Source organism: Gymnoscopelus braueri (genome assembly GCF_963280865.1).
Source record: "Gymnoscopelus braueri genome assembly, chromosome: 4".
Lineage (NCBI taxonomy): Eukaryota > Metazoa > Chordata > Actinopteri > Myctophiformes > Myctophidae > Gymnoscopelus > Gymnoscopelus braueri.
The window spans coordinates 32,656,510-32,683,570 of NC_137605.1; the positions used below are offsets into that span (position 1 = coordinate 32,656,510).

General features: G+C 40.4%; 2 protein-coding genes across 3 annotated transcripts; one reads left to right on the top strand and one right to left on the bottom strand.

Annotated features, from left to right (window-relative positions):
• Positions 1 to 697: 697 nt before the first annotated feature.
• On the bottom strand, positions 698 to 12,653 carry dek (DEK proto-oncogene). Of its 2 annotated transcripts, none has more exons than XM_080426924.1 (12): positions 12,529 to 12,653; positions 10,865 to 11,093; positions 10,164 to 10,262; positions 9,831 to 9,940; positions 9,519 to 9,613; positions 8,204 to 8,342; positions 6,997 to 7,320; positions 6,271 to 6,450; positions 4,055 to 4,157; positions 2,041 to 2,183; positions 1,797 to 1,865; positions 698 to 1,564 (listed from the first exon to the last, which is right to left on the bottom strand). In XM_080426924.1, exons 2-12 carry the CDS (start codon positions 11,070 to 11,072, stop codon positions 1,553 to 1,555), a joined length of 1,482 nt encoding a protein of 493 aa, XP_080283050.1. In that variant the 5' UTR covers positions 11,073 to 11,093; positions 12,529 to 12,653; the 3' UTR covers positions 698 to 1,552. The 2 variants fall into 2 exon arrangements, with proteins under 2 accessions (XP_080283050.1, XP_080283049.1); XM_080426923.1 differs by having other exon boundaries at positions 1,426 to 1,564; positions 6,259 to 6,450.
• Positions 12,654 to 13,484: 831 nt separating this feature from the next.
• Positions 13,485 to 26,013, top strand: aldh5a1 (aldehyde dehydrogenase 5 family, member A1 (succinate-semialdehyde dehydrogenase)). Its single transcript, XM_080426922.1, has 10 exons — positions 13,485 to 14,180; positions 14,703 to 14,786; positions 15,565 to 15,735; positions 16,796 to 16,912; positions 19,808 to 19,951; positions 20,209 to 20,352; positions 20,845 to 21,003; positions 21,369 to 21,532; positions 22,027 to 22,085; positions 23,174 to 26,013. The coding sequence occupies exons 1-10, from the start codon at positions 13,884 to 13,886 to the stop codon at positions 23,383 to 23,385; spliced, it is 1,551 nt and encodes a 516-aa protein (XP_080283048.1). The 5' UTR covers positions 13,485 to 13,883; the 3' UTR covers positions 23,386 to 26,013.
• The last annotated feature ends 1,048 nt before the right edge of the window (positions 26,014 to 27,061 follow it).

Here is a 27,061-nt window from a genome sequence, read left to right on the forward strand (position 1 = left end):
AAATGACATTTCCTTTGCTCTACAATGACTTTAAAGTATGCATGAAAAAAGAGGATACGCATCATTTTAAAAAATGGAGCATTTCTCTAGTATGTTAACTCTCTCAGTGCCACGCCCCGACATATCCCGAGTTTTTCCCGAGTACCCTCAGTGCCAGCACGAGAAATCCCGAGTTTTTACTTTTGACTGTGGTCGCGCTATTCTGTATATTTTTCATGATCACTTTCGCTTCCTGACTACATCAGACTCACCCGGAGCCGGATGTAAAAAAAAAAATTCATTTCCGGGTCACGTTGTTTTTCTCCGGTGATTTTCGGCCAGAATAGGGAAAGTCACGGTTTTTCACACGGTATAAAAAGCGAACGGAGAGGTCCACGTCTTCTCTCTTTGGTCTGGGTGACGATCAGTCATCGTAGTCGTGTATCGCATCGTAATTTAGCGCGACCAACGATTGTCGAAATGTCAACATCCGGTTAGGACCGGATATGACGTGAGCCTGTTTGGGAGGGGGTGAGTGAGCCAGCGAGGTCATCAATGTGTCGATTTGTTGCTCTCTACTGGTAGAACTGTATTATGGGTTTAAAACCCCAATCAGATCATTTATTTGAATGAAAAATTACAAAATTTAAAAATAAAAAAAACGCAAATTCCTGGCAGTTTGGGAGTACTTTATGAAAATACTCTTGGCACTGAAAGAGTTAACAGACAATATTTAGCTGAGAACTGTTTTACAAGTTGTCTGTGACAAACTCTAATTGTAAGGGACTACTTTATAAAATTTGAATAAAAACTTTACCTTGGATTTGACCATAAACAGAATTTGCACTTTTTTTTATGAGATCCTAGAAATCTACAGATCCTCTAGCCGGCTGTCTACAGCATGCCGTAATGTAACTTTTACAATGCTAAACAACTTTTTTAAACCAGTGACTTAATGGAACAAAGTTCTGCAAAACATGTCAAACACTGAGGCAAAAAAAGACTATGTTATATCAAAATATATATCACAAGTGAAGGTTATTCTGCAGCTTCAAACATTCTCTGGTTAATCCTTTACCTGCATTCTAGGCTTCCCCATTACATCTGGCATTATACGTGTCCTTGGTTATGCCGATTGTAATCACACAGACAAATCAGGGTGTAAATGCAGCAAGACAGATTGAAGCTCTCATCATCCAAAACCTCTACACAGAAGTGGTCAGAGATACATTAATAAAGTGTAATTGCAATGAGTCTTGAATCCATTTACAACTGAACAGATACACATTTGTACATGGATTGAACTAGAAAGTACCGGCAAAGTAACAAGGTGACAGGCAGGGCGTTTCAAAAAGGAGTCAGATGGGGGTAACAAGGTATTTTTTCCCCCTACCTATAGTTGATGTAAACATTACAAGAGGAAGTGGCAATCACAATACTCTGCAGGGGAAAAACAACTGCAGTCTAATGTGTATACCCACATTGCATTTTCTGGATAGAGTCAGTGCCAGGTGGAAAGCGGGGCCAAATATTCCCTCACAAAGTTCAGCTGTTGCGGTCCTTCAGTATATCTTTAAGTGATTAACTATAAGAGGAACAGGGGAAAAAAAGTAAGAATTTCAGTGTTACACCCAAAACCTCCAATATCAATTAAATGTTTAGCATTGAATACATAATTAAAATGAAAGGATCAACTGACTACATGAAACACCCCATCCTCTTAAATGACATTTACCCCCTGGCTTTTATTCAATAAAAAGCAGAACAACTGTACTCTACAGTTATTTACAAATACAAGTTGTGGGGAGGGCACTCACCGTTTTGACTGTCTGTTTGATATAGTCCTTTCGACTGGTTAGGTCATGGTTTGGGTACGTGTCATATACCTAAAACAGACATAATTCAAATTCAACTCAACACAAATGTTTCATTTTGAATGGCAGTTTAGCTTGAGTAGCTGGCGAACAGCAGGTGTGAATATATGGATATGAAGCTGTGAATTGCAGCAAAGGAGCATGGTATGCTTAGCAAAGTGTCCTGGCCAAATTAGGAAATAGTTACCTTCTGGCAGATCTGTTTCATGGTCATCTCCTCCAGATTGGCTTCCTTCAGCAGTTTCTGGACAGTCTCTATCAGCTGCTCATCAGACGGGGCCTTCTTTATCATTTTAATCAATGGCTCATCATCTGAACTGTCCTCTGTCACTGTTAAATAAGTAATAAATTAGAACAAGAGTGAAACCCACACTACAAAGATTGTTTGACACTATTGTAACTACAGTTTGTGAGTATAATAGTCACATTCTAGTGACCATTGCACTTCTTACCACTGGCTCCTTAACGCAATTATTTTCTCTCTGTCATTAGTAAAAAGTACAGCTCGTCTACAATGCAGCTGCAAGGGTTTTAAAAAACGAGAGCTTGGCTCCCAATTATATTTCAAAGCTTTTAGCCTCCTATGTGCCGGTTTGCTCCCTGAGATTGTCAAATGCTGCCTTTCTGGTTGTTTCTTATTAAGGCACAAGGAATGGATGATGAATCCTTTGGTACCTCTACTCTTTAGAATTACTTACCTGAGGAGATCAGATTGACCAGTCAATTTATTCCTTTCAGACTCCTAAATAGGGGTGTTGTGGTACACGTATTCGTACCAAACTATTTAGGTACAGGGTGTTACTTTGGATATTGCTTTGTTCAAATTTTAATTACCAAGGAAAGGCAGTTTCAATGTGAAATGGAACTGCGTTTCAAATTATTTAAGGAAGTTTGTCTTCTTACACAACACCATGAGTGATGGGTATGTTACCCATCGCTACTGAACAATACCGGCACACTGTTTTCATCTTATCGACTTGTTTTTCCTCCATTGTTGTATTTCAAAGAGAAACCGAAGTGTTCTTAAACATTAGCAAATTAACTCATTCAGTGCCAAAAATTATATTATCACCCCTGTGCCAAGGCCAAAAATACATTGTAAAGAAGTGAATGGAGCAGCAAATCTTCAAATCATGATATCTTGGGTTCTGAACATATAAAAAAAAAAGAAAAAAAGAATGCAATTATGACAACCTTTATTTGTAAAGCACATTTTAGGCCCAAGTGTTGGAGTATTATACTACCGACTCAGCCTGACCTTGAAAGACTGGTGGCCCTGTTAACTCCATGAAGTTTAATTTAGCATGTTTGTATTTGACCACACTACAGAAGAAGTATGTCCAATACCGGCCATTGGCCTCAACATGCAGGTAAAGCACTTTCCAAAACATATTTACAAAGTATCTTAGAGAGAAAAATTTACAAGAAGACACTTTTTTTTATGACGTCGGCGACATCATTGGCACCCTGGGCTTATAAAAACGTGACGTTGGTGACGTCAATGGCACTGAATGAGTTAAGCCTGATTTATAATTCATTGTATGACGGTGTAGCACAAAAATAGCAGATCTACAAGCTCACGAGTCACAGGAAAATAGCAGATATACAATCTCAAAACTGGTTGCGATGCGACATGTTATAAACTTGTAGACCTGCTGTTTTTGATGAGCATCACCATCATATGACAGACTATAAATGAATGATAACTGTCTTAAAGCTTATCTAGAGCGACTTACAAGTGTGAGATCGGAGTAAGCAAGAACCCTAATCAATGAACAACGGGTTATAAATAGTTACACAAGTAGTGTCAGCGAGAACAATGTAGTGCCTCAAAGAACTAGGAAACAATGAACCTAGCATTTGTACAATGAACCTAGCTCTTGCTTCTCGTCTGTATTTACACATGTCATAAACAATATAAACAGTGAACATTTCATTTTAATGTGTTTTTCTCCCCTTACTGTAACATACTTGAACTGAACCGTGACTTAAACACTGTGGTATGTACCAAACTGTGATTTTTGTGTACCATTACACCCCTACTCCTATATTCGGAGCATTTCATTATCGCTTCTTCAATTCTACTGCCGTTTTATTGTATTTAAGCACATTGTTATTTCCTTTTGTCAACCCCGTTTTAGAAAGTCACAATACAAGTGACTGGCTTTGACTTTGAGGATGCAGTTATCTTTTCTTGGTACCTGTACTTGTAGTCTTCTTCCTGTTACTGCTACTGTCTGCTTTCTTTGTTTGGGCGACAGGCTTAGTTGTTGTTGCTCTCTTAGCTGCAGTCTTCTTTTTGGGCTGTAATAGAAAAAACAACAAAAGTAGTGAGCATATTAAATGACAAGACAAGTAGCTAAGGGCCCTGCTCTGGTCACAGTTATATTCCTGGGCAAAAAAGGACGGCAAACTAGAATAAGTGCTCCTCGGAGTACAGGTCTCTGCCAGGCCAGGTAGGTTATTGTGGGCCAGCAATGTTCGGAATTCAGTCATTATAGAGGCGAGTGGAATCGCTGCGTTCATGATTTGAGAGATTTTGTTCAAAAGCGAGCCACTCCTGATTTGAGAGATTTTGTTCAAAAGCGAGCCAGCAAACTTTAGATACCAATCTTAGCCAATCAGGATGTCATTTGAAAAATCGGATAGATCCGTTTTGATCGCATGACTATAGATGTGTACCGATTTGCATGATGTTTGGACAAAGTCTGTAGTAATATAAAGTATTGTTTTGCAAAAATCGGCTTCCTGGTGGCACTATAAAAAGGCTGATGTGAAAATTACAGGGCAGAGGTTTTTCCTCTGGCGGCAGTGGCTCAGGGGTAGAGTGGCCGGTAGAGCGGCCGGATGGGAACCGCAAAGTTCCCAGTTCGATCCCGGGCTCGCCCAGAGTTAGTGTCGAAGTGTCCTTGAGCAAGACGCTGAACCCCTAATTGCTCCCGATGAGCAGGTTGGCGCCTTGCATGGTTTTCCGCCATCGGTGTGTGAATGTGTGTGTGAATGTAAAGCACAATCTATGTAGAGCGCTTTGGATAAAAGCGCAATATAAATGCACCATTTACCTTGCATCTAGTGAGTGTGGTGCACAGTTTCACGTCGATCGGGCCAACGGTGCAGGGTGCAAAACATAGTTCTCGGCCACGCCTCCGGCCTGACAAAAAGAGCCATGCATGTACCTCCCCCAACTAGCCAGGCTACATTCACCCAGTAAATATGTATGCCTCACCTTTTTATGAAAGTGATCACAGTTATGGGTTTTTAATGGATTGGCAATTATGTGCCATATCCTAACCCTATATCATTATGTGCCACCATGTTATGTGCAACTCCCCAAGTTAGACTATATCTGCACCAGTGTCAACCAGACAAATTCCTTTACATTTATTGCCCCCTTAGCTCTGAAGCTACTATGGGGGCTGGGAACTCCACATGCACGCGCGAGCACGCACCGTCAGCGGCGAGCCGTCTTTAACACCTAAAACAATGGCCTCAACCTGGCTGCTTTGCATAACATTAGGCTTCTCGAGAAAAGCCATGGAGTGTGAAAGGGTTAATCGCTTAGCAGAGGACACAAGAGCTGTAGCCTACCAGACACTCACGAAGTTATCCCTGTCTAGCTCTGGTCCATAGCGTTAGAAGGAGTTCTCCTTAACGCTATGGTACTTTCCATTCTTTCCCCGCGGTAGCGCAGCCTCTCGTCTGTAGTAAAAATTAAAAATACACTTTTGGTACTCACCAAAACAAAGACGGTTTAATGGAGTTGAAAGCCTATTCTACTAAGTGGGAACACTCTGAGCCTCCACCTCACGTCTATAATACACTTTTTGGCCAGAAAAGAAAATATTTCACCGGAAGGAAGAATCTGGTCAATAGGAAAATCCCATTGACCAGATCTGTAGAGGGCGCAGTGGAGCAACCAAAAACATGTTTTAATTCCGGTGAAATATTTTCTTTTCTGGCCAAAAAGTGTATTTTAGACATGAGGTGGGGGCTCACAGTGTTCCCATTTAGTAGAGTAGGCTTTCAACTCCATAAAACCATCTTTGTTTTGGTGAGTAGCAAAAGGTTTTTTTTTTTTTTTTTTTAAACCACTGTTTTGAAAGCAATGTAAGTCTTTAAAAAAAAGTAATTCAAGTAAAGACTGATTATTTTAAGTACTTATGTGTGGGTGAATCTATGTAAAGGGCTTTTATATAAAACTAAAAGGAAAATAAATAAATTAATTAATTGAAACAAATAAAAATAATAAATTAACAATGCAACTAAATAATAAGAAATATAATTACATTAAAATCACATGTTGAATACAGTATTTCAACTAGCACTGAGCTGATCGGCTATGTGCACATGCGTGCGCGTGACGTCATAAAATAGAGCCCCCCTAGCTCAAAAATCCACAGCTCACCACTGATCTTACTGTCTCCTCAGGTTCACTGTCAGTTTCAGGTTCACTGTCAGTCTCTGACTGGTCCGAGTCCGACAACTCCTTCTTGACCTTCTTTTTAGGAGGACCCGTCTGATTCGCTGGTGCCCTCTGCCTTTTGGCTGGCGTTGATTTATTGGACACAGGTCTTCCTTTGCCCTTTGGCTTGGGAGACTAATAATAATAATACACAGGATTAACGTTAGGATAATATAAATTAATGTATTTCTCTTGTGTATGGCAATAACAGCATTTCAAGGTTCCATGGTATTCTTTAGCTTAAATGCAGTTCTGGTAAAAAGGTACTCTAAAATCCTGTTTTACTCTCTTTTTTTTGTGTGTGGCAACAGAAGTACGGTAATGCAACTATGAACCTTTATTTGTAAAGCACAATTTCTTGTGTTGGAGTATTATACTACCGACTCAGCCTGGCCTTGAAAGACTGGTGGCCCTGTTAACTCCATTTAATTTAGCATGGTTGTATTTGTCCACACTACAGAAAAGTGTGTCCAATAACCGGCCACTGGCCATTACATGCAGGTAAAGCATTTCTGGTTAAAACATTTTTACTCTACCAGCGACTTTGGCCATCAATAATTCTGTTTCACTCAAACATTTTGTTTGGTAAAACAGAGAAAATGGTAGGTGAATCGTTGGATGCACCTACCACTTTCTGGTGGCCAAAAATGTGAATCCTTGACCAAACGCAAGAAGCCTCACCTCAGCCTCATCTTTTTCCTTATCACCATCATCAGAATCGTCAGAATCCTTCGACTCGTCTTTCTCTTCCATTGGTTTCTTCTCTGAATCAGAATCCATGCTTTCTAATTTCACCTCAACCTCTTTATCGTCCTCATCATCGTCACTGCTTAAGTCCATGACAATAGCTTTGGACTTGCTTCCAGATTTGGCCTTTTTAGGACTGGCTGATGTGCTCCTAGGCTTGGGTTCTCTCTTTTTTGGGCTCTTTTTTGTCCTCTTGGTCTTGGCATCTGAGTCACTGCCTGAAAGCTTCTTCTTAGATTTTTTCTTCTTTGGTGGTTGCTGAAAGAATGCAATTATGACAACCTTTATTTGTAAAGCACATTTTAGGCCCAAGTGTTGGAGTATTATACTACCGACTCAGCCTGACCTTGAAAGACTGGTGGCCCTGTTAACTCCATGAAGTTTAATATAGCATGTTTGCATTTGCCCACACTACAGAAGAAGTGTGTCCAATAGGGGCCATTGGCCTCAACATGCAGGTAAAGCACTTTCCAAAACATATTTACAAAGTATCTTGGAGAGAAAAAATGAATTTACAAGATGAAACTTTTGCCACCAGCCTCAGTTGATCAGGCAAGCATCCCAGTTCAATGACCTTTGGAATGGCCACCAGCACCACAGCCATGCCAGACTGTGATCCAGTTATTAACTCTATAACTGCCAAAGACGTTTATAAACGTCTTTGGGCCTTCAGCTATTGCCTGCCAAAGACGTTTAAAAACGTCTTTGAAAAAAAAAAAAAAAAAAACTTTTTTTCAAAAAAAAATATTCTAAAAAGATTCTCTAATTATTTAAGATTGACACCTTTTCGATATTCCAAACGAATAAGGAGATAACAATTCCCAAAGATTTGCTGCTCCATCCACTTCAATGTTAAAATTGAAACGGACAAACAATTCACACTGTTTTTTGGTTTGAAACTACTGGTTTTGAGCTATTTTCAAACATCAAACAACACATGACAACAAGGTCAAATTGACCTTGTTGACATTTGTGAAACCACACCTGAATCTCATCTGTGATTAGAAATTATCTGGGATCAATCATACTGGAGAAAAATATTCTGTGGCTATGCGAAAAGGTACCAAAATCGGTCAAAACCCTGGCAGAGGCTACAGACTTTTTGAAAAAACTCTGGCAGGGTAAGAGTTAAAAACCTTACCTTTTTGCTGTTTCTGGGACGGATTAGGAATGACAATATCCTGTCAATCACTTCAGGCTGCGACCCTTTCTGCTCCAGGTCCAGAATCCTACAGATGACTTTCAGTTTTGCGTTGGAAAAAGATGAATTCCCCCCTTTCCTTCATCCAAAAAGAAACGAGATATTATATTTTCACCCAACGTTGCTCTCAAAGTACTCTCAAAGCAACTAATGCTTGCTATAGGAGAGCATAATTTCTGTCTACTTGCTCTGTGTCTCAGTGGCGGGCTGTGGATAGCTCCAAAATGTACCAGCCAATGGATTTCAAGCGTGACTTGTACGCTCTAGTCTAGAGGCACAGTTTCCAACTGTAGACATAAAAATATTTTCGCTTGTCATGAAAACAATTTCTAGACTTTCCACTGCTCGATCTAGAGACAAAGAACACAAAGAATTCACATGCTGTTATACTCTACACAAGTAAACAGATTTTAAAGTCTAAAATCAGCATGCTGTTATACTCTACACAAGTAAACAGATTTTAAAGTCTAAAATCAGCAAAGTGTCCCTTTAAGTAAAGCTACAATTATACAATTTTGAAACCCAAAGGGAATGAAGTAGTAACCTAACTGGATAGATTTGGCCCCTCTAATAAAAACAAGCACAGTAGGCCATGCCTTATTCAACCAGACATTGTAGCAGTCACTGAGGTGTATTTCCCTTTCAAATTGCATTGCAGGAAAAATACAAGACATTGTCTTATAAGAACAATGGTGATGTGGCACTTGTTTGACAGCACGATCATCAGTTTTGTGTAAATTAGTGTTTTAGATCATTGTTTACACATGATCTTTTCCATTAATCTTGGATTCATGTTAATGTCCATTTTCAAACATTTAACCCTCAAAACTTGACATTTGGCTCTGTATTAGTCTGCTCTTTATTCCCCCTCTACATCAAACCTCTGACCAAAGGACATGCAGATTTCTGCGAATGTTCCCCCAAAATGGGGATGCTAGGGTTCAAGTGGTTAGTGAGTGTAAAAAGTTCCTATCACACAAAGATGTGGCGGCCCCCCTGTAGTAATTCTGATGACCCCCTGTTGAAGACCCATGGTTAGTAGAATACAGTAGACTGCGTCACTGAAACCATCTCGATTTTTTTGTGTTCCTCAATACATGAGCATTATGGGTTAATTTGACTCAATGTTATTATCAAAATGATTGCTTATTTCAGCTTGCAACTTGGCTTGTTCCAAACAACACTTTATTGCCCTCTTTATCGTAGGGGTCACATATCATACAATGCAGCTTAAGATGTCTGACCGGGAACCTACCTGAGCATTCTCTCTCGCTTTCTGATGTAGGGTTCACTGTCCACCTCGAAAGCGAAACCATTAAATAGACGCATGTTCCTCTTCAATATGGACGTCTAATAAAATAAATTAACAAGAATCACAATTACTTAAGTGTGTGATACCCCCAGATTTTTTGCCAGCCTCTGTTGATCTGCCATTTTAATATAATGCATCAGTGTAGTTTGAAATTGTAAAAAGTAAAATAACATCGCTATTTCCTACTTGAAAAGCTTGTAAAATGTGGTCACTTAAGTTAACATGGAATAAAAAAAAGTACCCAGATGCATTTACCTTTCCTGGTCTGTCAAAAAGGATGACGTGGAGAGGTTTCAGATCAAGAGGTTTCATCTTTGAAATGTGGAAGTTAGTCCGTGGAATGTCCCCCAGTTTATCTCCTCCGCCTAACAGAACAGATATCAGAGAGTATTCATACACACAAGCAAGATTAACGATGGTTTTCATTCAGTGGGGAATATTAAAAAAAAAAGAAATAATAATAGAAAGCAGCCTTATAACCATCTTGTAAAATAGTTAGTGCATATCAAGCAAGCTCAATCAAACAACAAAGACAATTGAATAGTATTTAATATAAGTATTCCGGTTCAGAATCACCAAGGGGCTTACCATTTTCAATCCTCAACTTCTCTTTTGGTATGCTGATTTGGATATCAAGTCTTTCAACTGTCTTCTTTGTCCGCTTGCCCTCAAGAATTTCACCAATGCCTGCAAGGGGGGGAGGGGGGGGGGTGGGTACATCTGTGTTTTAAGACTTAACTTAATTAAAGAAGACACTGACTTTATGTGCTGTGTGCCTGCTTTGTGCTAGGATTAAGATAGGGACGTACAATGCAGTCAAATTACAAGCCAGCACACGTCACAACCATAACCACTTTAACCCTCTAAACTTGACCTGACATGGCTCTGTACTTGGTCTACTCTTTTAGCCTCTCTATAGTATACAATACACCAAAACTCTTTACCAAATATAGGCAATCTACAGGCTCACAATGTGGCGCACGTTTTCAACGCAATATGAGCTTGAAGATCGGCTATTTTCGGCAAATGTTCCCCCCAGAATAGAAATGCAACGGTTCAAGTGGTTAATGTAATTTATTGCAGCGGTCCATAGAGTGGATTGAAAGGATGGTTCATGGTTGTTCCATCTTAATTCAAATATAGACCATATCACTATTGCCAAGAATTATCCATCACAACGAATACAACCCATTGGGAGAATTCTGCCCAAACCCAGTTAAAAACGCTGGCGATGACCTACAAGGCAATCATGGGCATGGCTGGAATATAAAAAAGGTACCAGCTTGTACCCTGTACTCTGGGTCGCTCCTTCTTTGGGGTCGGCTGGTCTATCTCCGCTTCCTCCATTTTCAGTTCATCAACGTCTCCTTCTGACTCCGGAGCAGCTGTCTCGTCCCTGTCCTGATTTACCTCCGCTCCCTCCATCTTCTGTTCATCAGCGTCTCCTTCTGACTCCAGAGCAGCTGTCACATCCCTGTCCTGAGTGTCCTCACTCATGTCGGCGCTGCTTAGTTCTTCCTGTATCATGTAAGCAAGCATACCCGACTCAATTTAACATCCACAAATTCAACGTGTTAACGTTTTGAGTTGAGTTGTGTGACTTGATTGATTGAATACTTTATTTAGAAAGACATGGTAAAAGTACATGGAAGTACAATTCACAATACAAGGTCGTCTAAACTGAATCGCTCATAAAAGCACTTGGCTTATTTAAAATGAGATCCCTGTGCACTCAAATCATGATGACATTTAAGAAGACATACAAATATACACTACTATGCAGAACGTCATACAATCAGCTTACAGGTTACTGGTATGAAAAACAAGAAATATGTACAATAGACAGTTTTAGGAGGGGAGGGGAGGGGGGTAGGTTAAGACTTTGACAGGGGCCAGTTTGGAATTGCAGCCCCCTGAAGGTGATTTTTTTTAGGGCAGTTTTTAAAGTGAGTAGGGTTTTACACTCCTTTACTCCTTTAGGTAGGGCATTCCACATTTTTGTTGTGTAGCATGAGAAAGAGTGACCAGATATTAACAGAGAACGAAAGGCTTCGGAGGCAACACCATGGTAGTAATTAATCATTTATTTCGCACACAGGCCACCGCTACGGTTTGCATAAGAAGAGTTTTGATTTTGCCGCTTAGCTTCCTCTGTCGTTCAGCGGACTGGCGCGCGTTCAAACAACAATATTAGCTTGTGTTCAGTTAGCAACAGTGTTGCCAGGTTTTGGGAGAGAAACAAGCAACCAGGTCATTTGAAAATCTTGAAGACGTGAAAAAAAAATTAACACCACAAATCTAACATTTTAAACGAGTAGTTAACCCCCAAAAAAGTACTTATTTTCTGTCAATTCGAGGCTTCATGAGGTGTGTAATTGATAGAAAATAAGTATTTTTAGGTGACCTACTCCTAAACAACACAACTCTTGTATGGGGGTCCCTGGCACAAAATATTTTCAGATGAAGGGGTGGTTCTGCGGACAAATAGACATTAATTTATGCAACTACACTTTAGAAACAGGCCCCAAAAAACGCAACCCGCAACAACCAATATTTACAAGCAACTTTACAGGAAAAGAAGCCCAACATCGCTTATAATAAGCGGACTTGGCAACCCTAGTTAGCAAGCCATTGGACCAAGTTAAGGCATCATATATGCTACAAACATCGTTACGCTTAGGAACCACCTTGGTGTAACGTTAGCTGGAAGTCGCACCGGAAAGTAATAGTTGGCTACGTTACTTTGTAGGAGGCGAACTGGCTGCTGATCATTGTAGGCTTGTAGGGAGTGCTACATTAGCCTGCTAACGTTAAGTTACTGCTGTAGTAGATGCTGTGGCAAGTCTGGCAACTAGCAAGTGAGGGAATGTATTTACTAATTAGCGTTACCAGTCTAAAACAAATCCGGAGTGTCACTAGTTAGAGTTAAAAAAGTAAAGATTTAAACGTTTACCTTTTACCAGAGAGAGAGAAGTGCGTGTATGATCGCTCTTCTCTTTACTGTTTGCGCTTTCCTTTCCAAATGGCGGTTCAACCGGTGGGCGGAGACTGCGGTGGGGGGCACTCCACCGATTGGACCGTGAGCTGATGACGTCTGCACAACAACAAGACGCACACATGTATGGTAGCCTAGGGCCCAAGTGAGTCAAAAGTCTATGATTTTTTTGCCTGTAAAAACGAAACACGTCCATTTTATGGAAAGCTTCTTTTTTTTTAAAATTATGTTGCTTTTTTTTATGTCAGGTACTTTCATTAAGTAAAATCCTATTTTTTACAAACAGAACTTACATTTTTTATTTTAATATCAGAAATTCTATTCACAATCATTATTTCCGCCTAGCCTTGAAACATGACATATCATATCTTGATAGTCATGGATGAACTTCAACCTGGTGTTTGCCCTTTCTCCCTTTTTGGTCCGTACATACATCTACATAAACGTTCAAATTTCAAATATAAAGTGGTTACCCCTTGGCTACGGATGTTACAATTATTACTGGCCCTCAGAAGTACCCGTATCTTTCGTATTGTTCAATAACAAGCATTTTAATCCGATCGGTGGCCATTTTCTCCATATTTTCGCCATATGCTTTGAACTACGCGACCCTATTGGCTGGAAGGTGTATTGCGCTCTGACACATTATAACTCTATGAGAAAATGGCCACCAATCGGATTTAAATACTTGTTATCGAATAATACGGAAGATACGGGTACTTCTGAGGGCCCGAACAGAATTGTAACATCCGTGGCCATAGGGTAAGCACTTTATATTTGAAATCTGAACGTTTATGTGGATGTACGGGCCAAAAAGGGATAAAGTGCAAACACCAGGTTCAAGTTCATCCATGACGGTCGTGACAGAACGTTACTTTTAACTGATAGTCATGCGATGTCAGTCGATGTAAACGCAACGTATAATAGAATAAATAGAGATACTATAAATATTCATCATCCTGAATACATCCAGAAACAAAACGCTACCAAATGTAACCCATTACGTACCGTCGTCGACCCATAGCCTATATAACTCTATGGTCGACCCGATTTTACACTGACTGGTTGCAGTGGTTGCGTACAGCCAGTGTGTAGCAGAATTGTATTAAGATGATGATTTGCTATTATATTTGTGCAAGATCACGTGTTTGTTTGATGTAACCGCCTCCAAAGCTGGCTGAAACTCGACTGCCACTGGTCTGGTTCTTATTGTCACTGACAGCCTCATTGAGATTCTGCAAAGCTCGCGGGGACAGTCTCCATGGTCGCATTGTTGGTTAGTTAGCATGCTACTCTAGCGCATAACTTGCACAATGGTGAGTTTCTGTTTGATTAGAACACGGTATCTTCTGCGTCAGGTGTTTCCAGGCCAGTCCACCACCACCACCACCATGCAGCGAAAGTATAGCCTCGACGTCTGTGCTCAACTCCTCCGAACTCAGGGCTTCGTTGACGGCCGCTGGATCTCTGCAGCCTCGACGTTCCAAGTAGTAGACCCAGCAACCGGGGAGCAGATCGCCAGGGTCGCAGACTGTGGTCCAGCAGAGGCTAAGCAAGCAGTGGACGCTGCCCACAAGGCCTTTTACACATGGAAACAGTACACTGCCAAGGTATAATATATCTCATGTTTCTATTCTCACATGCCTAATACGAAAATGGGGAATTATGCATGGGCCGCTTTGAATTGATTTGGGCTATTTTATTAATTCAGAAAATGTATCATTTTAATGAATAACATAATAATACAATGCATGTTTAAATAAAGGTAATAATAGTAGTAGTAATAATAATAATAATAATAATAATAATGTTATTAACAGCTTGCACAGAAACTACTACCTGATCTTCAATTGGGGCCTGGGCAAGAATAACATTATTTCTACCATGTTTAGAAACTATGAAACCCTTTCTAGAGAGAAGTTGTCATTTGTACATCTTGTTTGTTTGGTTTACATTCTCCCTAGTACACTAGGCTCATAATCATAAGGGCTAAGCACAACTTTGTAGAGATGCCAAAAATAAGCCGAAGAACCAGCAGAGAACTTTTAACCATACAGGTTCTTTGTATGGCAGCAGTGCTATAGTTTAATAGCACATCAACTATCCTCTAATTGTGTCTGTCTGTTCTGCAGGAACGAAGCATCCTTTTGAGGAAATGGTTTGACCTGATGACTCTGCACAAGGAGGACCTGGCTAAGCTGATCACATTTGAGTGTGTGAGTGTTGCTACCTACCTATCACTGCTATTCTGTTGGAAATAACACTAACACTGTAGCACTGTAAAATACTAACACTGTAAAAACATACTATATGGCTCAAAAGCAGTGTTTTGTCTCAATTAGCTATTTGTATAACCATTCCCCTGGTCAGTTAGGGTTAGGGTTAGGGTTGGCCGTCATTTATAATATTTGGCAGAGGACACTGTTCTTGAACCCTTCTCACACACCAAACAGAGCCAGCAGCACAGCAGCCAAAATGAGACAAACTACTCCCCATCATCTTGCACTGCTGCTGGATGATAAGCATGGGTATTGGACAGGTAGTTTAAAGAGCGAACACAGACATCACGGTCATGGTGTTACTCCAAAAAGCCTACTGTATACCAACCATAAATCACCAAATGAACACCATGACACAACACTACGCAAAAGTCCTACAGCATAATCCCCCAACACATTCCCATATTCAAAGGACTTCATAAACAACGCACTAAACACACTTCCTTGCCCAGAGGCAACCTGGGAAATCAATGTAGCAAGCTTCAGTGGACATGCCCCCATCATTGAGAGCAGAGAGAGCTACTGCTCTACTTGTTTGTCTTCAATTTTGAAACCTACTTTATAAACGTGGCAATTTTTAAAAAATCATTCAAATTTGGCTGGTTGGTTAATAACACATTATTCTGTGGTGTGACAAACTGAGAATACTTATTATTATTATTATTACTGTTTTACAGGGTCTGTAAGTGCATTTGTGGTTGATTTTATTTCTCAGGGTAAGCCAATGAAGGAGTCTCTGGGAGAGGTGGCCTACTCTGCCTCCTTCCTGGAGTGGTTCTCAGAGGAGGCTCGTCGTGTATATGGAGACATCGTCCCTCCAGCCGCCAAGGACCGCAAAATTATGTTGCTGAAACAGCCAGTGGGCGTGGCCTCCATCATCACACCGGTAGGAAGCCCACTTTCAGCAAGCTTTTCAAGCTCTTAATCACTGATTTATAAATGTTTAAAGTTTTTTTTGGGAGCTTTCTGGCTTTTATTTCACAGTTTTACGGTAGAGACTGACAGGAAACAGGGAAGAGAGATGGGGAGAGACATGCAACAAAGCTTGTCGGGAACAGGAGTCGAACCCGCGATGCGCTCTCAGGCTACATTGAAGCCTAGGTGCCCGGACCGCCACGCCAGCTGTCCGGGCCAATCACTGATTTATTAACAATAGACATCTTTCCACACTTTGTTATACCATAATCTATTGTAATCACTGTCACACTCTGGCTGTAACTTAAAGCCATGGCAAGTTTCACAACAGTAACACGGTGATACTTGCCTGATCACAAGTTATGTTTACTTCAATGCAGTGCAATATGTTTTATTAGCCGTTCTAATGTATGTGCTGTATGAAAACAGAGAAAGGAACGTGGCTTTTTGGAAGACAAGTCGAGTCCAACAAGGTGCTCTTTGGTACAAGGGTGGTTAAGTTGATGCAAAAAGATGGTGCCCACTGCATGTTAATGTGGAAAAATAAAAAGCCTTTATTTGTGTTTTTTCATGCATGTTTATGTAACCACGTTTTGATGATTATGGATAAGGTCGGTGGAAATAAAATGTTTCCTTTAAAACATTTAGTGGCAAGTGCACAGTTTCAGTTGTCAAATGAAGGCACCTGGTTTAAGTCAAAGATGAAGGCAAGAAAGAACATCACATCTTAAATCAAATATTAAAACTAAATTAGAAGTAGTACATTCATTGGGTGTAAAACACATAAAAAAAGAAACACTAAACAACTCATCAAAAGGCTTGGTTCATTTGTGTTTTCCATGGTTGCTGTCACAGTTTGTAAAATTTCTACCCTGAGAGGCGAGTATCGGCTGCTGCTGAATTAACGCTGGTATACTCTAATCAACTGTGAATGTTAAGTGTGTAGGATAAACTGAATTTCCCTTGCAACATTAACTTAAATTTGTATATCTCTGCACTAATGATCTTTTCCACCCACTCTGTGTCTCCAGTGGAACTTCCCTAGTGCCATGATCACCAGGAAGGCTGGTGCAGCCCTGGCTGCTGGCTGTACTGTGGTTGTCAAACCTGCTGAAGACACACCACTGTCTGCTCTGGCCCTGGCTGAGGTCAGTACTCTGTCCTTGGTTTTCACAAATACAAGATGATGGTTGATGAAGGACATGCACTTCCCAAACCCAAAGTTGGGCAAGTGCGAAGATCAGTACAAAATAAAATAAATGCTTGCACACTGTAGGGCTCCAATTTAAATATGCTTTATTGCACCTACGTGCTGCTGTGACGTTTGTGCTGTTGTGACGAGTCTGATGAGTGTTTAACTCGAAACGTCACAGTTTATATGTGATATATACATCACATATATATAACACAAACATACACATGTGTTACGCTATATATGTAGTATGACGTGCAGAATCTATTGGAAAAAAGCGTATGCCCTCTACCAGAGATGGGGACTCGAGTTAGGGACTCGGACTCGAGTCGCACTCGAGTTGCCAAAAACGAGACTCTCGACTCGACTCTGACTCGCCCCTCAAAGACTTGAGACTTGACTCGACTCGAGCCTCAAAGACTTGAGACTTGACTCGACTCGAGCCTCAAAGACTCGTGGACAATCTTTATTTTATGTTTTCTTTTTTGGACAAATAAATGAATGAAATGCCCAAGAAACTTCCACTCCCCTGTCCCCCCCCCCGCAAAGAAACCTCCGCTCCAGTGCGCGCTGCGCGGAGCCGGCTTCAGTCAAGCTGTTTCGTGCTGCTCATTAACTAAAACATGGAGAGGCGAGCGCAACAGCTGCTATGTGTGTGGCCGCCGCGGCCTTTCATCATAAAGTTTAAATATAAAAACTTCGAAATTAAACAAATATGTTTAGCTCAGAATCAGCTATATAACCTCAGTTATCTTGGCGTATGCTTACATTTTTTATAAGATGGTCGGATCATCTGTGACAGCACGTTTAGGAAACATCGGATTTTCATTTCGTTAAACCCAGCTGGGTGAATATTCAACACTTCACCACGGTAAACGCTACGCTCATGTAATGTTCACTGCATAAAAACTGTGGTTCTCAAACCTTTTCAGGCCGTGACCCCCAAAAGAATCATATTTGAACTGGGGATCCACATTTAGTTTGACTCGATTCCACAGATAAATATTGTGAAAATAGCAGATCTACAAGCTTGCGAGGCATTGTGAGCTCCGTTGTGGTCCCGACCTAGCTGTAGTATACAACCCTCGTAGACGTATTTATGATTCTGAATCATAAATACGTCTACGAGGGTTGTATACTACAGCTAGTCCCGACCCACAGGTTGAGAACCACTGACTACAAGCAAGTGACATGTCTATGACAGCTGAGGAGACACAGAGATATCACGCCACTGCTGAGAAGATAAGACGCCACTGCTCTGCTCGCCTAACCTGTGCGCAACAGGGCATATCTCCGCCAAGCCAGGGTGACCTACCCAGGCCCATGAAATTCATATGCAGGCATAGTAGCCAATTAGAATGAAATCTGCAAAAACTGACTCATATACTGATACAGAACCATATTGGCTATATATTATCGCTGTCGGGTGGAAATCTTGTATGTTCCTTTTTTATTATTATTTAAAAACAATTTAAAATCGTGAAAATAGCCAATCTACAAGCTGTAATTATTAATAATTAAGAAATACTATATTTTAAAGAGTGAAAAATCAACTAAAGTCATTATTAGTGCAAGTTCAATCACATTTCATTTGAATGAAAATAAATTGTGGGGAAAATACATAAAATCTCTAATCTGTGAATCTAATGTGATTTATTATGACCTGTCTATACTTTTACATCTATGCCTTCGTGTGTGTGTGTGTGTGTGTGTGTGTGTGTGTGTGTGTGTGTGTGTGTGTGTGTGTGTGTGTGTGTGTGTGTGTGTGTGTGTGTGTGTGTGTGTGTGTGCATAATAACTGTATTTCAGCCTTAGGCTACATCATATAAATACATAATTAAATAAATTAAGAATAGAATCCCCCCCCCCCCAATTAAAAAAAAAAAAATACTTTAAAAAGACTCGAGACTTGACACGGACTCGACCCTCAAAGACTTGACTCGGACTCGACTCGACTCAACCCTCAAAGACTTGAGACTTGACTCGACTCGTGCCTCAAAGACTTAGACTTGACTCGGACTCGACTCGACTCAACCCTCAAAGACTTGAGACTTGACTCGACTCGTGCCTCAAAGACTTGAGACTTGACTCGGACTCGAGCTCAGAGACTCGTGGACATCTCTGCCCTCTACTAACCATTTAATCCATTGACCACGCACGAGCGTACGACCACGCGCATGTCTTGCAGGGAATGATTATCGTATACCCTCCAAAAAAAACTAGAACACACCACTGGTTGACAGTTATAAGTTGCTCTGACCAAGAATGCCTAAATGTAAATGCAATTTTCTTTAAGGGGAAATCAAGTTGACTAGTTAGATGAACTCTATGAAACAACAGAAACGTCACTTTACAATGGTGCAAAAAGCCTAAACATGGGCGAGATCGCTGGTTAACTTGTAGTAGTGTCACACTGAGAGAGAAACTTGTTTATATTATTTTAAACCCAAAACCAAACATTTCAATAACCTTTACACATTTGGAGAGATGTGGTAACCTACTTAAGTGGGTCGAACCCCAAGACTGTTCTTTAAATCCCCAGACACACCGCCATGAAACTAATACTTTTGCTTTGAAAATATCACTTGCTTTGGCTCATACATTTTTCAACTACTCCTCTCTGTTTTCTCTGTATGTATAGAGCTACACAACGGAGTTGATGCAAGTGATGCAAAACGAGTTGTCTTCTATTATTATCATTTGGCTGGTGACTGGTAATTCTGACCATTTGTAATATGGCTAAAACTGCTTCTCTAGTCTTAATTTCAATATGAGATGAGCAGTCAAAACTGTAACATTTTACACTTCAATCTGATTAAATGAAGTCTGTGGAAATTTGCTTTGTGTTTAGTTGGCCGTCCAGGCGGGCATCCCTGCAGGGGTGTTTAATGTGGTGCCCTGCTCCCGAGAGAAGACTCCTTCTGTTGGGGAGGTCCTCTGCACTGACCCCCTAGTAGGCAAGATCTCCTTCACCGGGTCCACAGCCACTGGAAAGGTAGGACAACTTTCCATATAAGTTGTACGTTAAGTGTCGTTAGCAAAAATAAAAATCTGCAGAGCAAAATAATTCTCAATGAGTGCAAAACGAGAAAAGAATTCAAACATATCCAAAACAAATCTCCATGCAACACTGTACATCAATTAATGCCCAACTGCGACGTTTTGTTAATCTTGCACCAGATAATAGGAATAACATGGATTCTTAAAGATGGTGGTATTTCCCTTCACTGAATGCCAAGATTTTCTGCCCAGATCTTACTGAAGATGGCTGCTGACACGGTGAAGAAGGTCTCTATGGAGCTGGGTGGCAACGCACCTTTCATTGTGTTTGACAGTGCTGATGTGGACAAGGCTGTGGCGGGGGCCATCGCTTCTAAGTTCAGGAACTCTGGCCAGGTACTAAGCCATGTTTTAAGTTGCTGTTGTGGCTTCTCTGATGGCTAGAACAGAGTTACATTACCTATTCCAGTGCTTCCCAACCTTTTCTGGATCAGGACCCACTTGAAAGAGTTTGCGGCCCATCTATCTGACCACCAGATGGGTGGGCCATGTGTATTTTCAGAGCATGTTTAATTTAATGATCAATCAATCGATTGTGTTCCAACTTGGATCAATGGAACTAACGTAGTATACTTTAACCAAAAACGTTTTTATTTCTTGGTATCAAAATTAAAACTAAATTTTCAAGGTTTTAAAGAAAAAACATATTTTATTAATCTTATGTCAATAAAATCTTAGTGTTTTGCCAATTATATCAGTCTCAAGGTAGTAAAGATGGGTGCCATACTAATGCAATTGGTTGCATTCATTGACAATTATCACGTAATGGAAGCAAGAAAGTCTGTATGAATTGCAGTGTAATTATGGACCCTCTTTCCTCGTCCGTAGACCTGTGTGTGTTCTAATCGGTTCTTGGTCCAGAATGGTATCCATGACCGCTTTGTTGAGAAGCTGGATCAGGCCATGGATGCAGAACTCCGGCTTGGTCACGGCTCAGAACCCAGCACCACCCAGGGACCCCTCATCAACGTGCGTGCTGCAGATAAGGTAAAATTCTCCAAAACATGGTTGGGTAATTTTCTTTAGCAATTATTGCCAGCCATATGCTAGAGGAATTTGACTATGGCTACTCTGCCAGCTTTGGCATTTATACAATTCACATTTGGCTGGCAAAATCACGAAAGACTGTTCAGTTTTTTGAATAAATTGGTCACTGCAGCTAGTGGATGAAATTGTTAGCCACATGTGCTGTGGCTGGCTTTCATTCACTTTTACCAGCACATCTAAAGGTGGCTGTTACTTTTTCTGTACTAATACTGTTTCTAATATTTTTTATGATACTGGTCTTAAACCCCTATTTTAAGGAATGTTTTTACCTATTAAATTTACCTAATTTACCGTTGTCCTCTCAGGTGGTACACCAGATAACAGATGCTGTGTCTCGAGGGGCCAAGGTACTGAGGGGGGGCAAGCGTCATGATGGTGCATTCGTTCAGCCCACATTGCTGACAGACGTCACCACAGACATGCTGTGCACCCAAGAGGAGACCTTTGGCCCCCTGCTGCCTGTCATCAGGTTGGTAGACTTAAACGGTTAAAACAAACAATTAACAGAACATTATTCTTGGGTTTGCTACACAGACGCATCCTTTGGGTGGGTATTGTGGTTTGAATCTAACTAGAACCTAAATATTTTGGCACAATTCGATTCCTTTTTGCGATTCTCTGTCTGTGCTTAAAATGGCCTACTCTGTGCTCCGTTATTCCTGTCTTGTCAGACAATCCAGCACGTGCACATATGCACCTGTTTTTCCCCATACAGTGGACATGTTTTTCTAAAGCGTGCGAAAGTTTGGGTGTATTTAATTGTGAAAAAGATAATGGCCAAGTGAAATACTGCCATGGAAACAGAATGGTCAGTAAAGTTCTGGGATAGAAATCACCCATGCCCATGAAGGGTATAAGTACGAATACGGGGCTAGTTGTCCCCTTGGCCTCCCATGTATTGCAACAGAAAAAGTATTGTAATTGTGCCAGAGAATGGAGCATAATGTCCTTGTCTTATCACAGGTTTAATACCGAAGAAGAAGCACTTGCTATCGCTAATGCAACTGAAGTGGGTCTAGCTGGTGAGTACACCTCATAGTCTTATTATTTTAAACCTGGACATGTCATCAAGTGTCAGGTTTTCCAGGCCTGGACAAGTTGCAAAAACAAAACCTATTTGTTCACAATCTTTTTCAAACTAGTCAAGTTGAGTTGATAGAAGCAATGAAAACACCCATAAGAAATATCCTCATGAAATAGGTTGCCAATTATAGTTGTAGAATAAGACAACAGAGGATTTTTTTTTTCCTTTTTTTTTTTATCCCACGATTTTGTAACCCCATTTTTTACACCCAGTGCCAATTGTCTATGTAATCCTGGGCACTACCTTCCCTCTGCCAACCTAGGGAGGCCAGGGCCGAGCTCATGCCTCCTTCAATGCATGAGAGCCAACTGACCTTCTTGTCACCTGACAGGGGAGAGTTTCCCTGGTTGGACGTAGCGCGTGGAAGGAACACGTTATTCCAACCAGTTCCTTTCCCCTCCATCAGGCGCCCCGGCTGGCCAGGGGGAGGCAATATAGTGACCAGGATTACTGCATGTTTTTGTGAGGGTACCTAACACGGGGAGAACATGCAAACTCCACACAGAGAGACAACAGAGGATATTGAGATCAAACATATCTCATGGAAACTAAGATGTATGTTGAAATGTACAATGTATTGCAAAATCTAGGTAAATGGCATGAACACTAGTCAACAAATGACAGGGTAACTGGCCATGTAAGTAGAGAACAAATAAAAACAATTAAGTGCTACAAATGAATAAACATAAAGTATATGTATGTGAAGTATATATATAGTATCTGTCGAACAGACATCCTGTGTTATCTGATATATGTGTGAAGGGAAGAGGTGTCGGGGTGGATCATGTCCTGAAGGTATATGGGTGCCATGCCCTTGATATCCTTGTAGGTCATCACCAGTGTTTTGAATTGAATGCGGGCAGAAACTGGAAGCCAGTGAACGGAACGCAAAAGAGACGTGAACATTTTGAGGGGTCGAAGACCTGGTGTGACGCAGCATACCATGTTACAGAGTGCCTGTAACATATTAGCACTGTCAAAGCCATTGTGTCTGGAGCCCTGACATCAGCGTTTCTTTCCTCTCAGGCTACTTCTATTCCCAGGACATCAGTCAGATCTGGCGGGTGACGGAGGCACTGGAAGTGGGCATGGTGGGAGTCAACGAGGGCATCATCTCTACCTCGGAGGCTCCTTTTGGCGGTGTCAAACAGTCGGGGTTGGGCCGCGAGGGCTCCAAGTACGGCATAGACGAGTACTTGGATATCAAGTATATGTGCTTAGGAGGCCTGACTCTTTGAATATAGCAGTACATACATAGCAATCAGGAATTTATATAGCCCAAAGTTTGAGGATTGTTCCTGATAATTAAAGCTACAGTGGATATTTTCTCCCTACTGTCATCTAGATATAAAACACTAAAGTAAAAATTCTTGGGGAAAACAAAAGGGGGGAAATCCAAACATTGGGAATGTAATAAGAATCAAGAAGGCAAGAATCTGGCACATCAAGTTATGCTTAAAGTTGAGAAAAAGCTTAATTGATAAACAAAACAAATCAATACACTAAGTTGTGTAAACTGCTTTTACCGCTGAATAGAGCAGCATTCATTCAGTGCAAAGAACTGTGGTAGGCTCTATGGTAGTTTAAACCATGTATTTTAATACAGCCACATTCTGTAACGTGTAATCTTAAGGAGGATTGAGCAGGACCCCCCCCCCCATACTAGCATGAATGGGGTGATTCATACTAGATCGGGTATACCAGCTTACTCAATAACTTATGGCCTAATGGTAGTCATTGTGTGTGTGTTTGTAGTGACCCTGTTTTTTGTCTGTATTTGAATGCTGGGACATTTCTGAGCCAATGACAATGTGGCCTTTCCAGGTTATGGTATTGAAACAAATTGACTGTCCCTCCGGTTATTATGGAATCAAAACTGCCATGAAGAATAAACCGTAATGGTGGACAATCAAACTGCAAAATCAGTCTAGGCTGTCATGCCCATGTATCAATGTTTGTCTTATACCTTTAGCAAACTACAGACTTTGAAACAGAGAGGTTAATGGCATAATTTATTCTAGGCTAGGTTTCAGTGTCAATTATCCCACAAACCCATCAGATTAAAATAGGGTCTAAGGCTGAGTTTAAGCCAATAATTGAGAATAAGGCTGATTCTTGGTCCAAGGGCACACAATAGAATTCTTCTATTGACCACTGGCCACTATTCTAGCCACTAACATAATATGGGAGTGGTCAACCATCATTAAAATAACTTCAGTATCTAAATTACAGATCATAAACACTCAAAAAACAATTTTCTGTTTTGGGGATGTGCAGTAACCAACATAATTTGTGCGTTTCCAACCAGCTATTAGTATTGCTAATTTGATTACTATGACCCTGGTTGTTGACTGAAATCGTATTACTTTGTTGTGCGTAACCGGATTCGGTTCTATCAAGGTTCTATGTTTGTCATGGGAACTGAGTCAGCTATGTATGAAGAAGCTTGTTCGGAGACACAGGGAAAATGTATTTGTAAAAGTGTTGGCAATATATCATGTTTCAGGTAGGCTAATCTTTTTATGATGGAAATATTTTATGAGGCATATTAGCTCATCAGATAATAATAACGTAATAATTGTATTTTTGGTAAACGGCCTTGTGCTGCTCTGCTACAGCAGGTTTTGGAAATTGTCAATAACCTTTAAACACACAACAATAACAAACGGTAATAAATAAGAGTCAAAATATATTAATTACAGCTCAGATGACAAAGGGCCATAGCAAATTCCGTGTTATAAGTCAGGTACAAAAAGTGGGGTTCATAATTAGTTAAGGAGAATACTCAAGAGTGCTGAAGCCACTGTAGAATTGGAAGAATTGAGATATGGATCTCTTATCTTCTTGAACTGTCAACAGTATTTTGAATAGTGAAGCATGCAGGGTCAGGTATTTAAGAGCAAAACACTCCATGATTATCTTTTAGCCAGTTATCTTTAATGGGGGGGTTGTTATTCATTCAAGATATACAAATATTCTTCCTAGCAGCATACAGAATGCATACATTACTGTATGCAAGGATGTCATACAGTCTACAAGAACTAACCAATGCAAAGCATATTGATTTGGATGACCCAGGAGCAAAGAAAGAGGGTTGGGTTCATATGCGAAACCTGGACAAATGTGTTTTCCATATCTTACAAAATTGCCGTCCAATATGTCTGTATATAACGGTGAAAGGGGGGGGGGGTCATTTTATAACTTGTTTTGGAGTCTCTGCAAACGGTGCAGAGACGGTGTTAAGATTTTAATTCATAGCCTTTTCTTAGTGGAAAACTTATCACTCTGTTTATTCCATTCATTCATGGAGTAAATAAAGGGTTAAGTAGCCTAAGCACAAAAGTTAGAGCAGATCTATTTTGATAATGATTGATTATAAATGAGTAAAATGGCAACTATACGCACAAAGTGAAGTATGGTTAAATTTCATTGTACTTTTATTTTTTACAGGGATTATGTTTATTCAATGTTCTGGTGTCCTGATATAAACTTGAGAAATATATACATATTTGTGATCCGTCAATAGAACTTGAGCATGTTTTGTTTGTAACATCACATGTACTGTAGATGTATATATTTTTTTATGTGAATAACTGTTAAACATAATAGTTTAACAAAATGTTAGGTTTAATTGTGTTGTAAGATATTAAGCAAGTGGTCTTTTCTAACCCTTCACAATATTCACGAACTGGATGAAGCAATTTCTGAGCCTGTAATGTAAAAATGGTGGAATATAAAGTAATTTCCCTCTGTTGTTCCTCATGTGCCATGTGAATGTTTTTCTTATTTTTTTTCTGTAACTTGTATTATCTTTTATATAGTCACATGATGTACAAACTAATGTTCTGATGTTCTAACTACTGTAATGAACTTAAGAAAATTAAAGAAACAACTGAGTTTGTGTTGTTACATTTTCTTGTATCAAGTTCCAGTGTGTGTGCGTGGCCATGTTTTATGCGTATTGTATAATCTACGTAGCCTATGTTGTTCAGTGCTGTATATGTGGATTCCTCATGAAATGTCTTGCATTTAGTGTAGCCTCAGGATATCTTGGTGGTATTGCCTCGATCGTAGGCTCGTACCTAATCTGTCAAGACAGATTCAGCTCATGGGTTCCCAGATTTTGCCTTGTACCTGGTTTAGAGTTTCTATTTGTAAGTATCACACCATGTCAATGTCATATTGGGAATACAGAATTGTGTTTGTATTTTAGTTTTTTACCCAATTGAAATCCACTTGTACTGTAGTCCCTAGTTGCTGCCTAGGGGGCTGTTGGAGCCATTTCATAACAGAATGTTGCCCCTGCTGGTCGCCTGAGGGAATAGCAGCATAGTTTACTTAATCAAGCCAAGAAGCCATGTGTGTGAGGGCAGAACGCCAACAAGACTCTTAAAAGCACGCTCCCATCAATTAAGCACGAAAGAAATCGTTTGTAATGTTGGTTGATTTGAGCCTTGGATCACTGCACTGTTATGTTTGATTTGCCCCATTGTTGTTTTGAAACTTAGATCACAAACTCTTGCCATAAATCATCCGTTTGGATTCCATTCCGCCAGACAATCGTCAATCAACCTCATCAGACCGTGAGTAGCCTAACTAACCTAAACAGTAGGTCAATAATCTGGCAACTGCACAGATTGGCCAAGTAGCATAGGAGGCTACAGAATGGCTGATATTCCATTACAGTAGCGCTCCGCCTCCGTGTGTGTTTAGCCTAGTCGCCCATTATTTGCTACTACTTGCGGTCAGCTCTTGTCACCTGACCTATTACTGTATATTTCTTTATCATATCTATTTGAAAGTTGTGTCAGAGAAAACATATATTTATCAGAGATGTACCACACGCGGATCCAACATTCTCTGTGGCGACCCGTCACGTACAGAGAATGTGGTCAGTCTCGTGGAGATGTTAAT